This window comes from Elephas maximus, chromosome 16 (genome assembly GCF_024166365.1).
Source record: "Elephas maximus indicus isolate mEleMax1 chromosome 16, mEleMax1 primary haplotype, whole genome shotgun sequence".
NCBI classification, from domain to species: Eukaryota; Metazoa; Chordata; class Mammalia; order Proboscidea; family Elephantidae; genus Elephas; species Elephas maximus.
Genome location: NC_064834.1, coordinates 72,134,016 through 72,146,986, shown reverse-complemented (window position 1 = coordinate 72,146,986; position 12,971 = coordinate 72,134,016). Strand labels below are relative to the sequence as shown.

The window sequence follows — 12,971 nt, the reverse complement described above, 5'->3', positions numbered from 1 at the left end:
CCGAGTTTGTTCTCAACATAACAGCCAGAGGGGCCTTTTAAAAGTCAGGGCAGCCACTTGTAACCCAATTTGGCAGTTCCTCAAACAAGTAAACAATTATCATGTGACCCAGTAATTCCACTCCGAGGTGTGTACCCAAGAAGAATGAAAACATACATTCACACAGAAACTTGTACATGACTGTTCATTACAGCCTTGTTCCTAATAGCCAACAAGTAGAAACAACCCAGCTGTCCATCAGCTGATGAATGAAGAAGCAAAATGTATATCCATTAAAAAGAAAAACCGTTGCTGTCAAGTTCATTTCAACCATAGTGATCCTATAGGACAGAATAGAACTGCCCCATAGAGTTTCCAAGGAGCACTTGGTGGATTCGAACTGCTGACCTTTTGGTTAGCAGACGTAGCTCTTAACCACTACGCCACCAGGGTTTCCATATCCATACAATGTGGTATTATTCAGCCATAAAAAGGAATGGACCAAAATCAAACCCAGTGCCGTTGAGTAGATTCAGACTCATCGCGACCGTATAGGACAGAGTAGAACTGCCCCATAGAGTTTCCAAGGAGCACCTGGTGGATTCGAACTGCTGACCCTTTGGTTAGCAGCCGTAGCACTTAACCACTATGCCACCAGGGTTTCCAAAAAGGAATGAAGTATACTGATAGATGCTACAACATGGATAAACCCTGAAAACGTGATGCTAAGTGAAAGAAACCCGTTTAAAAAGACAACACGTTGTATGATTTTGTTTATATGAAATATCCAGAATAGACAAATCCAGGGGTACAGAGGGGTTTGGGGAAGAGTGGAATGACTGCTAATGGATACGACTTTCTTTTTGGGGTGAGGAAAATGTCCTAATAGCGATGGTGGTGATGGTGGCACCACTCTGAATATACTAAAAACCATTGAGTCATACACTTGAAAGGGGTGAAATGTATGGTATATGAATTATATCTCAGTGGCACTATTATTATGAAATGATATTTGACAAAGAAGGTAAGTTTAAATTTTTTTCTTAGTTTTCGTTTTTTACCAGAAATATTTTAATGCGGTGACTAGCAACAGTGTTTCTTAGAATGTGAAAATGTGTAATTCTCCGTGATGGATTCCCAAAGCAGCTTTTGAACGCGCCACCAAGTAACGGGTCTGAATAATTGGGCGGCTGAGCGGCGGTTTCTGTCGGGCCCACTCTGCGTTACTCCCTGCCTGGCCTTTTGACATCCCAGAGGAAAATCTCCCCACCCCCACCCCCACCCCCCCGTAGCCGTCAAAACATTTGTTCATGTCTCCTGTCTCTTTAAAATATTCGCAATCATATTTGACTTTGAACTTCCAGACTTGGATATCTGTTGATTGTTTCTTCCTCTGTGATGCATTTAATTCAAAATTTGAAGTCTTTAGTTGTATCAGTTTTGCCCAACTACAGTTAGCTTCGTTAACATTACTACACCTGTCTTTACGAGACACTGTGAAGAACCTAACTTGTTTTCATGTTTGTATAATAATGCTGTAGCAAAAAATAATGAAGTTTAAAAAAAAAAAAAGACCGTTTCATCATTTTCTGGAAAGCCTAGAAGTTACAAAGTCTCTTTAAGAATAACAAATGAGTTAAATCCCCGTAACGAGGAGAAGGCAAGCTTTGATCTCTGGGCTCTTTTCCTTTGAAAGCACCTGTGATGCACGGTTCTTCTCTTGTGAATATAAACTCGGGGGTGGGGGAAGCTAGCAGTTGTTGCCCCCTGGAATTTTCCTGGAAGATTAAAATATCATAGAGTTGACAACATATTTGTATCAGTAGTAATCAGATGCTCCTCTCAGAAAAGGGTTTGCAGGATTGCCTTGGTTTTTATTTTATGAAATTAAATGGTGATATGTCAGAGAAGGTAGAGGAAGTCCCTGTTGGAACACATTTCCAAGACACCTCAATAAGCGGGCAGTTTCCCTTAGCCGAGATGGCAAATGGTCTATGACCTCAGAATGGCTTAGTTTGCTGTTAACCTCAAGGTCCCCACGAGAAGAGGCCCCGCCTGCATTAGCACAAGGTGTGCCGTGTGGAGTTAGCTATGTAGATGCTTGTGAGCACAGACGGCATTTATCACACAATTCAAGATCATCATAAAAGGTTTGATGAGAATTAGGGCTGCATTTTTTTTACGTTAGTAAGTTAATCATGGTGCTATTTTCAGTGTTTAAGTACCGTGGTGGTGGTGTGCCGTCGAGTCAGTGCTGACTTATAGCGGCCCTCAGCGGGTTTAGTGGGATAGGGCAGGGTAGAACTGCCCCATGGGGTTTCCTAGGCTGTTGCCTTTTTACAAGAGCAGATTGCCTGGTCTTATCTCCCTCAGAGCAGCTGGTGGATTCGAACTTTGAATCTTTCGGTTAGCAGCCAAGTGCTTATGCATTAGACTGTAAGGCTCCTTATATATCTGGTAGGATTTTTGTTTGCTTGTGTAGGTTTTATTTTTATTTTTTAATATAATTTTATTTATTTTGTTGTTGAGAATATATACAACAAAACATATACCAGTTGAACAGTACTACATGTACCATGTCGTGACGTTGAGTACATTCTTCGGGTTGTGTAATCATTCTCACCCTCCTTTTCTGAGTTGTTTCTCCCCCATTAACATAAGTTCCCTGCCCCCCTAAGATTCTTATCTAATCTTTTGAGTTGCTGTTGTCAGTTTGATCTCATACAGATAGTTCTTAAAAGAGCATAATGCTCAAAAAAAAACACAATGCTCCAGACAGATGTTTTTTACTAGTTAAGCTAAACTGTTGTTTGGTTTTAAGAAGACTTCAGAATATATTTTTGGTTTAAGGTTTCAAGATTATCTGAGGGCAATAATTTCTGGGGTTCATCCAACCTTCATGGCTCTAGGAAGGCTGGGGTCCATAAGAATTTGAAATTCTGTTCTGTATTTTCCCCATTTTGATCAGGATTCTTACGTGGAATCTTTGATCCAAATATTCAGTCATGGTGCTGGGTACTATCCAGTTTTTCTGGTCTTATGGCAAAGGAGGCTATTGTTCATGGAGGCAGTTAGTCACACATTCCATATTCTCCTTTTATTCCTGACTCTTCTTCCCCTGTTGTTCCAGCCAAATAGAGACCAGTTGTGCCTTGAATGGCCACTTGCAGGCTTTTAAGACCCCAGGCATTATATCATCGGACTAGGAGGTAGAACAGAAGCACTAAACATGTTATTAGACCAATTAACCAGGATTACCCATGAAACCATGACCCTAAGTCTCCAAACCATGGAACTAAATCCCATGAGGTTTTTGTACATAAGCAGTATAAGCAGCTTTTTTTTTTTTTTTTTTTTTGGTCATTGTTGTAAATATACCTATTGCACAACTTATGCCAATTCAACTTTTTACAGGCATACAACTTAGAGCAAATACAATAATCGGCTGTGCAGCCCTACCTTTAATCAACGTAATATTCCCACCTCCATTAACTTCCCTTTCCCCATCCCTCCCACCCCTGGTAACCACTAATAAAATTTGTTCTCTATGCGTTTGCTTTTCCTTGTCTTTTTATGTAAGTGAGGTCATACGATATTTATCCTTTCATGATTGACTTATTTCACTCAGCTTAATGTCTTCCACTACCATCCATATTGTAGCATGTATCAAGACTTCATTTCTCCTACTGGCTAAGTAGTATTCCATGGTATGTGTGTACCACATTTTGTTTATCCATTCATCTATTGATGGGCAGTTAGGTTGTTTCCACCTTTTGGCTGTTGTGAATAGTGTTGTAGTGAACACTGGTGTACAAGCCTCTGAGCCTCTGCTTTCACGTCTTTTGGGTATATACCTAGGAGTGGAATTGCTGGGTCATATGGTACTTCTATTTTTAGTTTTTTGAGGAACCAGCACACTGTTTTCCACAATGGCTGTACCATTTGCATTCTCACCAATTTCCCCACGTCCTCACCAACACTTGTTATTATTTTTTCTTAATCTTAACAATCCTAGTGGGAGTAAAATGTTAACATCATTGTGGTTTTGATTTGCATCTCTCTGGTGGCTAATGATGCTGAGCATCTTTTCATGTGTTTGGTGGCCATTTGAATGTCCTCTTTGGTGAAATGCCTATTCAAGTCCTTTGCCCATGGTATGATTGGGTTATTTGTCTTTTTGTTGTTGTCGAAGTTTTATATGTTGTTGTTAGGTACAGTTGAATCAGTTCCGAGTCATAGCGACCCTGTGCACAACAGAACGAAACATTGCCTGGTCCTGCCGCCCCCACGTGTCTGTCAGTTTGTTGTACTGTGGGGGCTTGCCTATTGCTGTGATGCGGGAAGCTGTGCCACTGGTGTTCGGGTAACAAGCAGGGTCACCCATGGAGGACAGGTTTCAGCTGAGCTTCCAGACTAAGACAGACTGGGAAGAAGGACCGGGCAGTCTACTTCTGAAAAGCATTAGCCAGTGAAAACCTCATGAATAGCAGAAGAACATTGTTTGATATAGTGCTGGAAGATGAGCACGCAGGTTGGAAGGCACTCAAAAGATAACTGGGGAAGAGCTGCCTCTTCAAAGTAGAGTTGACCTTAATGATGTGGATGGAGTAAAGTTTTCGGGACCTTCATTTGCTGGTGTGGCGTGACTCAAAATGAGAAGAAACAGCTGCAAACATCCATTAATAATCAGAACCTGGAATGTATGAAGTATGAATCTAGGAAAATTGGAAATCATCAAAAATGAAATGGAATTCATAAACATTGATATCCTGGGCATTAGTGAGCTGAATGGACTGGTATTGGCCATTTTAAATCAGACAGTCATGTAGCCTACTATCCTGGGAATGATACCTTGAAGAGTAATGGCATTGCATTCATCGTCAAAAAAAACATTTCAAGATCTATCCTGAAGTATAGTGCTGTTAGTGATAGGATAATATCCATATGTCTACAAGGAAGACCGATTAATACGACTGTTATTCGAATTTACACACCAACCACTACGGCCAAAGATGAAGAAATAGAAGATTTTTATCAGCTGCTGCAGTCTGAAATTGGTCAAACATGCAATCAGGATGCATTGATAATTACTGGTGATTGGAATGTGAAAGTTGGAAACGAAGAAGGATTGGTAGTTGGAAAATACGGCCTTGGTGATAGAAACAATGCCAGAGATTGAATGATAGAATTTTGCAAGACCAACGATGACTTCATTGCAGATACCTTCTTTCACCAACATAAATGGTGACTATATACATGGACCTTGCCAGATGGAACACACAGAAATCAAATTGACTACATCTGTGGAAAGAGACGATGGAAGAACTCAATATCATCAGTGAGAACAAGGCCAGGGGCTGACTGTGGAACAGACCATCAGTTGCTCATATGCAAGTTCAAGCTGAAACTGAAGAAAATCAGAGGAAGTCCACGAGAGCCAAAATACGACCTTGAGTATATCCCACCTGAATTTAGAGACCATCTCAAGAATAGACTTGATGCACTGAACACTAGTGACCAAAGAGCAGATGAGTTGTGGGATGACATCAAGGACATCATACATGAAGAAAGTGAGAGGTCATTGAAAAGACAGAAAAGAAAAGACCAAGATTGATGTCAGAGGAGATTTTATAACTTGCTCTCGAACGTCGAGCAGCTAAAGCAAATGGAAGAAATGATGAAGTAAAAGAAGTTTATATATATATATATTTGTTTTTAGATTCTTCTTGGATATGTGGTTTCCGAAGATTATTCTCTCAGTTGGTAGCTTGTCTTTTCACTTTTTTTGTAAAGTCTTTTGATGAACAGAAGTTTTTAATTTTTATGAGGTTTCATTTATTTGTCTTTTGCTGTTTGTGCTTTTGTTATTACCTTAGATAATCCATTGTTGAAAGCTGGGCCTGACAGCATTGCCCCTGCTTGTTCTAAGAATTTTATTGTTTTAATTTGTACATTTAGGTCCTTAATCCACTTTGAATTTGTTTTTGTGTATAGTGTGAGGCATGGATCCTGTTTCATTTTTCTGCATGAGGAAATCCAGTTTTCCCAGCACCATTTACTGGAGAGATTCTTCTTTCCCCATTGAATGGACTTAGCACCCTTGTCAAAAACCAGTTGATCATAGAGGTGTGGGTTGTTTGTGTAGATTTTTAATTGATTTTTAATATTATATAGAAGGTACAAAGAATCAGAATCTGCTTTCGTCAAGAATGCAATCGAATGATCATAAAACCAAAGACTGTCAAGCCCCAAAAACAGAAATGTATTTTGTCTGTAGCGATAACCAGTGGTTCCTCGAATTAACACAGTAAAGCCACTGAGGGGCGACCGATTTGGTTTTTCAACCTTGATTTAAGGTGTGTGTCTAGAATGTGATCCAGAACTCTGTGTTTGAATATTTAAGTGCATTTGATGAAATTGTTAAAACACTGATAACTTAGAGTGCGGTAGGCTGGGGAGGGGGCTGGTGGTAGAAGCAGGGATTATGGGGGGCTGACGTCACTCTTGTGTATATTTCTGTTTTTGAGTTTTTACAAAAAGCATTACTTCTGTGTTTACAAAAAAGATATAAAGTAAAATTTTAATGTGATTATTATTGAATGTTTATTGAATTCACTGATCGCTAATTCTAGAACAATAGTTGAATTACCTCAGGTTAATAAAATATCAAAAGTTTTTAAAAATGTGTAGTCTGTCTTTCCTTTGTTTCTCTTACTATATGTCTTGTCTCGTTGAGCCGCATTTCCTTTTTTCAGAGTACAGGCAATTTTAGATGAATATTTTTGGTTTCATTGGGTACACAGAATTCTAAGTTTGCAGTCCAGGTTTGAATTGCAGTTTAAGAAAGTGGAAGAATTTTCTTTAGTGCTTCTTTTTTTTTTAAAGGAACCTAGTTTTTGTTTGTTTGTTTATATGTTGGTGTCTCCACAGAATGCTTACTAGGTTGACTAAATCAAATTATTCCTAAGAGAATGTGGAATTAAGTTCAAATTGATGTAACTGGAGAATTACGATGATGCGGTTTTTCTTCTCTGATGTCATCGTCAAGGATTTTATGAAATGTGAGAATCCAGTGTGTGCGGGTGTGGTGGGCGTTAACGCAGGGCAACGGTTAGGTTTGCAGAAAGGTACGGGCAGAAGCTTGGCGGATGCGGGCTGCACATATTATCTAAATGACGTCAAAGTGCCTTTTTTATAGCCAAAGTGTCATATGGGAAAACTAAACAGTTTGGCACAATTAAGAAAACTAATTTGTATTTCAATAAATTAATAAAAGGTTTTCATGAAGTCTCAGCATCATTCAGCGAGTTGCTGATGGAGCCAGCACCATACTCTTCAGAATATTAAACAAGAACAACCACCCCAGGGGTTTCCAAAGTCTTAATGCAAAGTAGACGTCTTAGTTAATAAGTAATTATCTTTCCAGTGAAAATTTACATATGGAATTGTATTTTCAAATGGCAAACTTAATCGTAGTTGGATAGGTGACATGGGTGTTCTCTTTGCTGTTGCAGGGGATGAAGGCCGAAGTCAGGACCCTGACCGGCTGCAGGTGTTCTACAGGAAAGCCGTCCTACCTTACGGCGTGTACAGGAGACAGCGGCCAGACCCTAGGGAGGAGGCGGCCGTGCTGCAGTACGCCAGCCTGGTGGGCCAGCGCTGCTCCGAGAGGATGCTGCTGTTCAGAAGCTGAGAGGCTCGTGTGCGCCCCGTCCCATCCTCCTGTGTCCGGCCTCGGGCCCAGCGCGTGCCGTCCTCACCTCGGGGCAGCCCCATCGTCAGCCAGCACCTAGACGTTCTCATTGTCACCGTTCCACGGCTTTTCTAATTGATTTTGTGGCAGTGTATTTGTGAGATTCTCATGACCCATATAAAGATTTTTAAAATACTTTATGACCGAGCCTCCTAATTGGGGTTGATCAGTTCGGGGGTGTGTTTTATGAGCGAGAGTGTGCTAAGCTTCCTTTCTGGTTAATATTTTGGAAAGAAGAAATTAGGAAATCAACGGAAGTAATCTGAATCACAGTTGTGCTTTTTTTTTTCCAATTGGAGAAATTAAACTTTCCTCAGACCCATTTAAGACATTAGTTTACGTTAGAAAACCTTAAGTATAGAGAGGAAGGTTGAAAGTCCGTTTTATCACGTAGAAAATCTGAGACAGCGAAACTATGTTGTTACTCAATGTTCAGTATTACTGCCTAATATTATATTATGTAGCTTAATAGAGAACTAGGAAAAAAGAAAATACAACCCCCCAAGAAGACCTTGTATCAGCACCAGCGTCTGCTTGCTCGGGATGGCTCGGCTCATGTCTCTTCTCTTGACATGGTTTTTTTCCCATGAATAATTGTTACCAGTGCTCCGTTTTTCTCTCAGAAGTATCCCAGTATGGACAATGAAATGTTGTGCATTAAATTATTTGCTATATATCCAAAAATCTAAGAAATTCAGTTTTGTTTTATTTTTTAAAGGGTGGCTCCTGCCTTGATCTGAGCCTCATAAAATGTAAATATAGGCTCATTTTCCATTCCTAGGACTCAGGATACTCGGCTTTGGTTATTGATGAAAATGAGTTACTCCCTGACTGTTTTATTGCGATGCCGAGAATCACATTTGATGAAGCGTAGGGGTCATTTTGACCTCTGTGTTCTAGAGCAAAAGGTGGAACAGCCCACTCCTTGCCCTTTGCCGTGGGAGTCAGGGAGGAGACGCTACCCTCAGTACTTGGGAGCAGAGACTGGCCCTTTGTTTGGGTCAGTCCTTCGCCCATTCAGCAAATGTCCCCTGTCCACTGTTGTCATGGTGGCAGGCGCTGCGCTAGGTACAAAGATGAGCCAGCCCTGGGCCTTCGGGAGGCCCCAGGCCAGGAGGAGATGCAGATATGTCCATGAGTGTCACAGAGAGGCAGGCGCCATGATCCAGGTGTGCTGGGGATGGTGAAGAACAGGGGAGGGCCATTTTCCCGGGTTCCCTTTCTCAGCAGATCCCCAACCTCTGCTGCCAGCTTTGTGGCCACGGAGCCCTTATCAGCCCCCATTTGGCCTCTTTTTCTATTGATTTTTTTAAAAGCCATATTATAATGCTTAGTGGAGTGAATCCCACTATTGTAGACAGTTAAATGTGTGATTTTAAACTTTCTCCACAATCCACTGAATTTAGATACAATATTAAAAAATAACCTTCAGCTACCCATTGCCATCGAGTTGATTCCAACTCATAGTGACCCTATGGGACAGGGTACTGCTGCTCCGTAGAGTTTCCAAGGAGCGCCTCGGGGATTCAAACTGCTGAACTTTTGGTTAGCAGCTGTAGCACTTGACCGCTACACCACCGGGGTTTCCAAACCTTCAGCTAGTCAGAATATATGGAAGGATTATAAAACAGTGATGTTTAAAACTGAAATGTCTAGTAATTCAACATCCAAATAAACTATATTTATTCACTCAGAGAGTGTGTGTGTGTGTAATATCTGCCAGGTAATTCGCTAACTGCAGATAGGATAGCGAGCAAAAACGATTGCTCTGATCACATGGATCTCACGTTCTTCTGGAGTTTTGTCCTTCAAAATAGTCTCCCAAGACCATTTGAAAGATTCTTGTTTGGAACTGCCTTCGGGTTCATAGAGCATTCTTTATTCCTTTGCATAAATAAGAAAGTAAAAATCATCTGAAATCCCACCACATCCAGAGAGAGAGAAAGACAGAATTGATATACACGCACACGCATAATTTTAATATAAGTAAAATTACGGTCTTTGATTTCCTCAACAATAAATTATGAGCACCTATCTGAAAGAAATTTCAGAAAATGTTTTGAGCGTGCTCAGTATTGTTAAAATAAACAGGGCCTGGTCAGTACAGGGTGCTGCTGGCATTTGGTTTTCAGCTTATTGATGTTTAGCAGGTTTGTTACATCCAACTTTCATCTTAGAGATGAGCTTGTGGAATGATCTTCATAAAGGTCACAACTCTTGAGTGTCAAATGAAGAGAAGCTTGAATCTTAAAATTCTGGCGTCTTCCTGCAGATTCTATTTGGGGTTCCTTCTACCCTGCCCAGGAACCATGGTGTTGACCCTTGAGGGTGGCTTTATAGGTTGGCTCCATGAAGCTCTGGAATGAGTTGTGCTTGAAAGTTCTTTTTCTTGGTTGCTACCGTGCATTATTTTTTGGGGAATAGATAGTACATTGCCCTAATGAGCAGGGTATCTTCCCAGGAGAGTTACTTGTTCTTCCCTAGCTGAGTGAATATTGATAATGGGCTAGAAAAAGACTGTCATGGGAAGGGTCTCGATTTTGTCAGTTGACAAGCAATCTAGCTGAGAGATCTGATTTTATATGGATGATGGATTTCATCTAAAGAAGGTTCAGTAGAGCCTTTCAAAGACAAGTTACGATAGAAATCATTTCGAGGTAAAAGTGTCTGTAATCTTTGTGTTGTAGTCTCCTTCTGACTTCAAATAGATTTACACCTGCCTCCCTGGCTGGGGAGGACAGGTGGAATAGAGATTCGCCAGGCTACCATCTTTATCTGAAGATTTTCGTTTCAGTTCACCAACTTTATTTCAGCTCTGCGACGTTTTCATTATCTTATTTTTTAAATGTAACCTGAGCACTTTTTTTATATTCTAAAAGATAGAGGCTATTCTCAGATGAATATATTATTTGTTTAAAATTATTTAGATAAGAAATGATTGCTGTTTATGAGGGTTTCCAAAATGGCTTTCCTATTTTTTTATCCATTTTGCAAATATCAGTAGTGTGTGGTTTCTTAACATACTGTAATCTATTAGTTAATAAACAATTTCAGATTTCTGAACAAGATGTGGTTTGATTTATGGGCATTTGTATTATTTCAAGATGAGAAAGAATTGTAACTTGTTGACTAAAGTGTATTAGTGCTAACTTAAAAGAAGGAAATGAATTGGAAACAAATGAGAAATGTTTGAATCAGAAGTTATTCAAGTATGCGTTCTTTTCCAAAAGAAAGCCAGTGACTGACTCTAAGGCAAAACAAGTTTGCTTGCCTGTGATTTTTTTGTTTTTTGTTTTTGTTTTGCTCTTGTTTATGCTTTTTGAACAGTCCATTTGGTAAAACTTGAATGGAAAAAAATAAAAGCTATTTCTATCCGCAGTGGCTCTGCTGGTCAATACTTAAAAGACATGTTTCCATCTTTTAAATTTTTTAATAAATTTCACCTGCAATGACTGTGCAGCAATCAGAGAGAAACATTGACTGACTGTACGAACTGAACATTTTTCATTTCCAGTTACTGGAGCTGGCAGACATCTGGTTACCTAAGTCAATGTATTCTCTTCTCAGGAATAAAACAATGTAAAATAGCTGTCTCTGTAAACAAAGTTCTGGATTTTCACAAGAAAATTAAGACCCGTTGCCATGGACTCAATTCCGACTCACAGCAACCCTATCAGACAGAGTCAGACTGACCCACAGGGCTTCCAAGGAGCACCTGGTGGATTCAAACTGCCGACCTTTTGGTTAGCAGCCAAGCTCTAAACCACTACACCACCAGGGTTTCCACAAGAATAGATAATTCATTTATCCAAAGGGATTTGAATTAAAAGTTAACTAGAAAACACTCCAAGAAAATTTTGGCTTTCAAGTTTATAGAGCAATGTTCATAAATATCTCATGAAGCAAAGTATACTTTAATTGTTAATAGTCTACAATATATTTATGCAATACATTTACAAGTGTTCTTTTTACAATAAAGAGGATCTGATAGGTTGGGATAAAATGGATCCTATTTTCCAGGTGACTTACTCCCACTGACTCTTTTTTTTCCAGAATGGAAGTCGCTTTACTGTTTTCCTTATTTTAAATGGACAGTGTTCACCAGAGAATATTTAGACTGTGTAGAAAAGAATATTGGAAAAAATAAAAATCACTTATAATCCCATCACTACTACTCACGACTGTTCACGTCTTGGTGTTTATCCTTCCAATCTTTTTCCTATGTACATAGGTGCATAAGTTTTATTTTTAAATAAAAATGGAATTATTTGATGGGTATTGTTTCATAATCTTTTTTAGCTACTCAATATATTGCGAACATCTTGATCTGTTGTGAACATGAAAATAAATGAGGTAGAAATCATCCTTTTTCATGGCTGCATAATATTTCATTGTGTCTATTTTGAGAAAGAGGGTTTCAGACTTTGTCTCTTCCTTATGGGTACTAACCCATAGTCAAGTCGACTCCAGCTCATAGCGACCCTACAGGACAGAGCAGAACTTGTCCCACAGGGTTTCCAAGGCTGTAATCTTTATGGAAGCAGACTGCCACATCTTTCTCCTGTGGAGGGTCTGGTGGGTTCAAACTGCTGACCTTTTAGTTAGCAGCTGAGTGCTTAACCACTGCGCAACCAGGGCTTCTATTTCTGGGTACTAGGAGTTGTAATTGACCTGCATTACTAGTTTTTATTAGCACTTTGCTACCCTTGGTAACACTGTTCTTGTTTCCCATCGCCCAGCTCCCTTTGCCTGTCACTGGGCAGTAGGCATTTTCTCTTTACCTAAAGGTTCAGAAGACGTAGCTTTTAGAACGGTGCCCCTCTTCTTGTCCATTCTACTAAACATTTACTGGGAGACCTAACTGTGGTTTTTACAGTGTGTTCTTCTCTAACATTTCCGATTGGAAAAATTTCTTACTTGAACACTTAGGGTTGTTTGGGACAAATTAACCAGTTGCCGTCAAGTGGATTCCAACTCATAATGACCCTGTGTGTGTCAGAGTAGAACTGTGCTCCATTGGGTTTCCAATGGCTGCTTTTTGGGAAGTAGATTGCCAGGCCTTTCTTCCAACCTCTGGGTGGACTTGAACTTACGGCCTTTGTGGTTAGCAGCTAAACATGTTAATAGCACCACCCAGGGACCCCAAAACAAATTAAGCTTCTGATGTATTGATTCTTAATAGAAAGGTCTTTAGATGGGTTTACTGAAAAGGGTGGAGAACACCACCACTATTATTAAT

The 12,971-nt window shown here is 39.9% G+C and overlaps 1 protein-coding gene across 6 annotated transcripts in view; it reads left to right on the top strand.

Moving 5' to 3' along the window:
* The window catches only part of ATE1 (arginyltransferase 1), a 162,581-nt gene extending 150,603 nt beyond the window's left edge, over positions 1 to 11,978 (top strand). For 4 of the 6 annotated variants that reach the window (XM_049856098.1, XM_049856097.1, XM_049856094.1 and 1 more), the window contains one exon: positions 7,494 to 11,977. In XM_049856098.1, coding sequence (XP_049712055.1) covers positions 7,494 to 7,672 — 179 coding nt within the window. In that variant the 3' untranslated portion in view covers positions 7,673 to 11,977. Of the gene's footprint in view, positions 1 to 7,493 lie in introns of all 6 variants that reach the window. The other 2 variants (XM_049856100.1, XM_049856093.1) reach the window with 2 other exon arrangements.
* Positions 11,979 to 12,971: the final 993 nt, after the last annotated feature.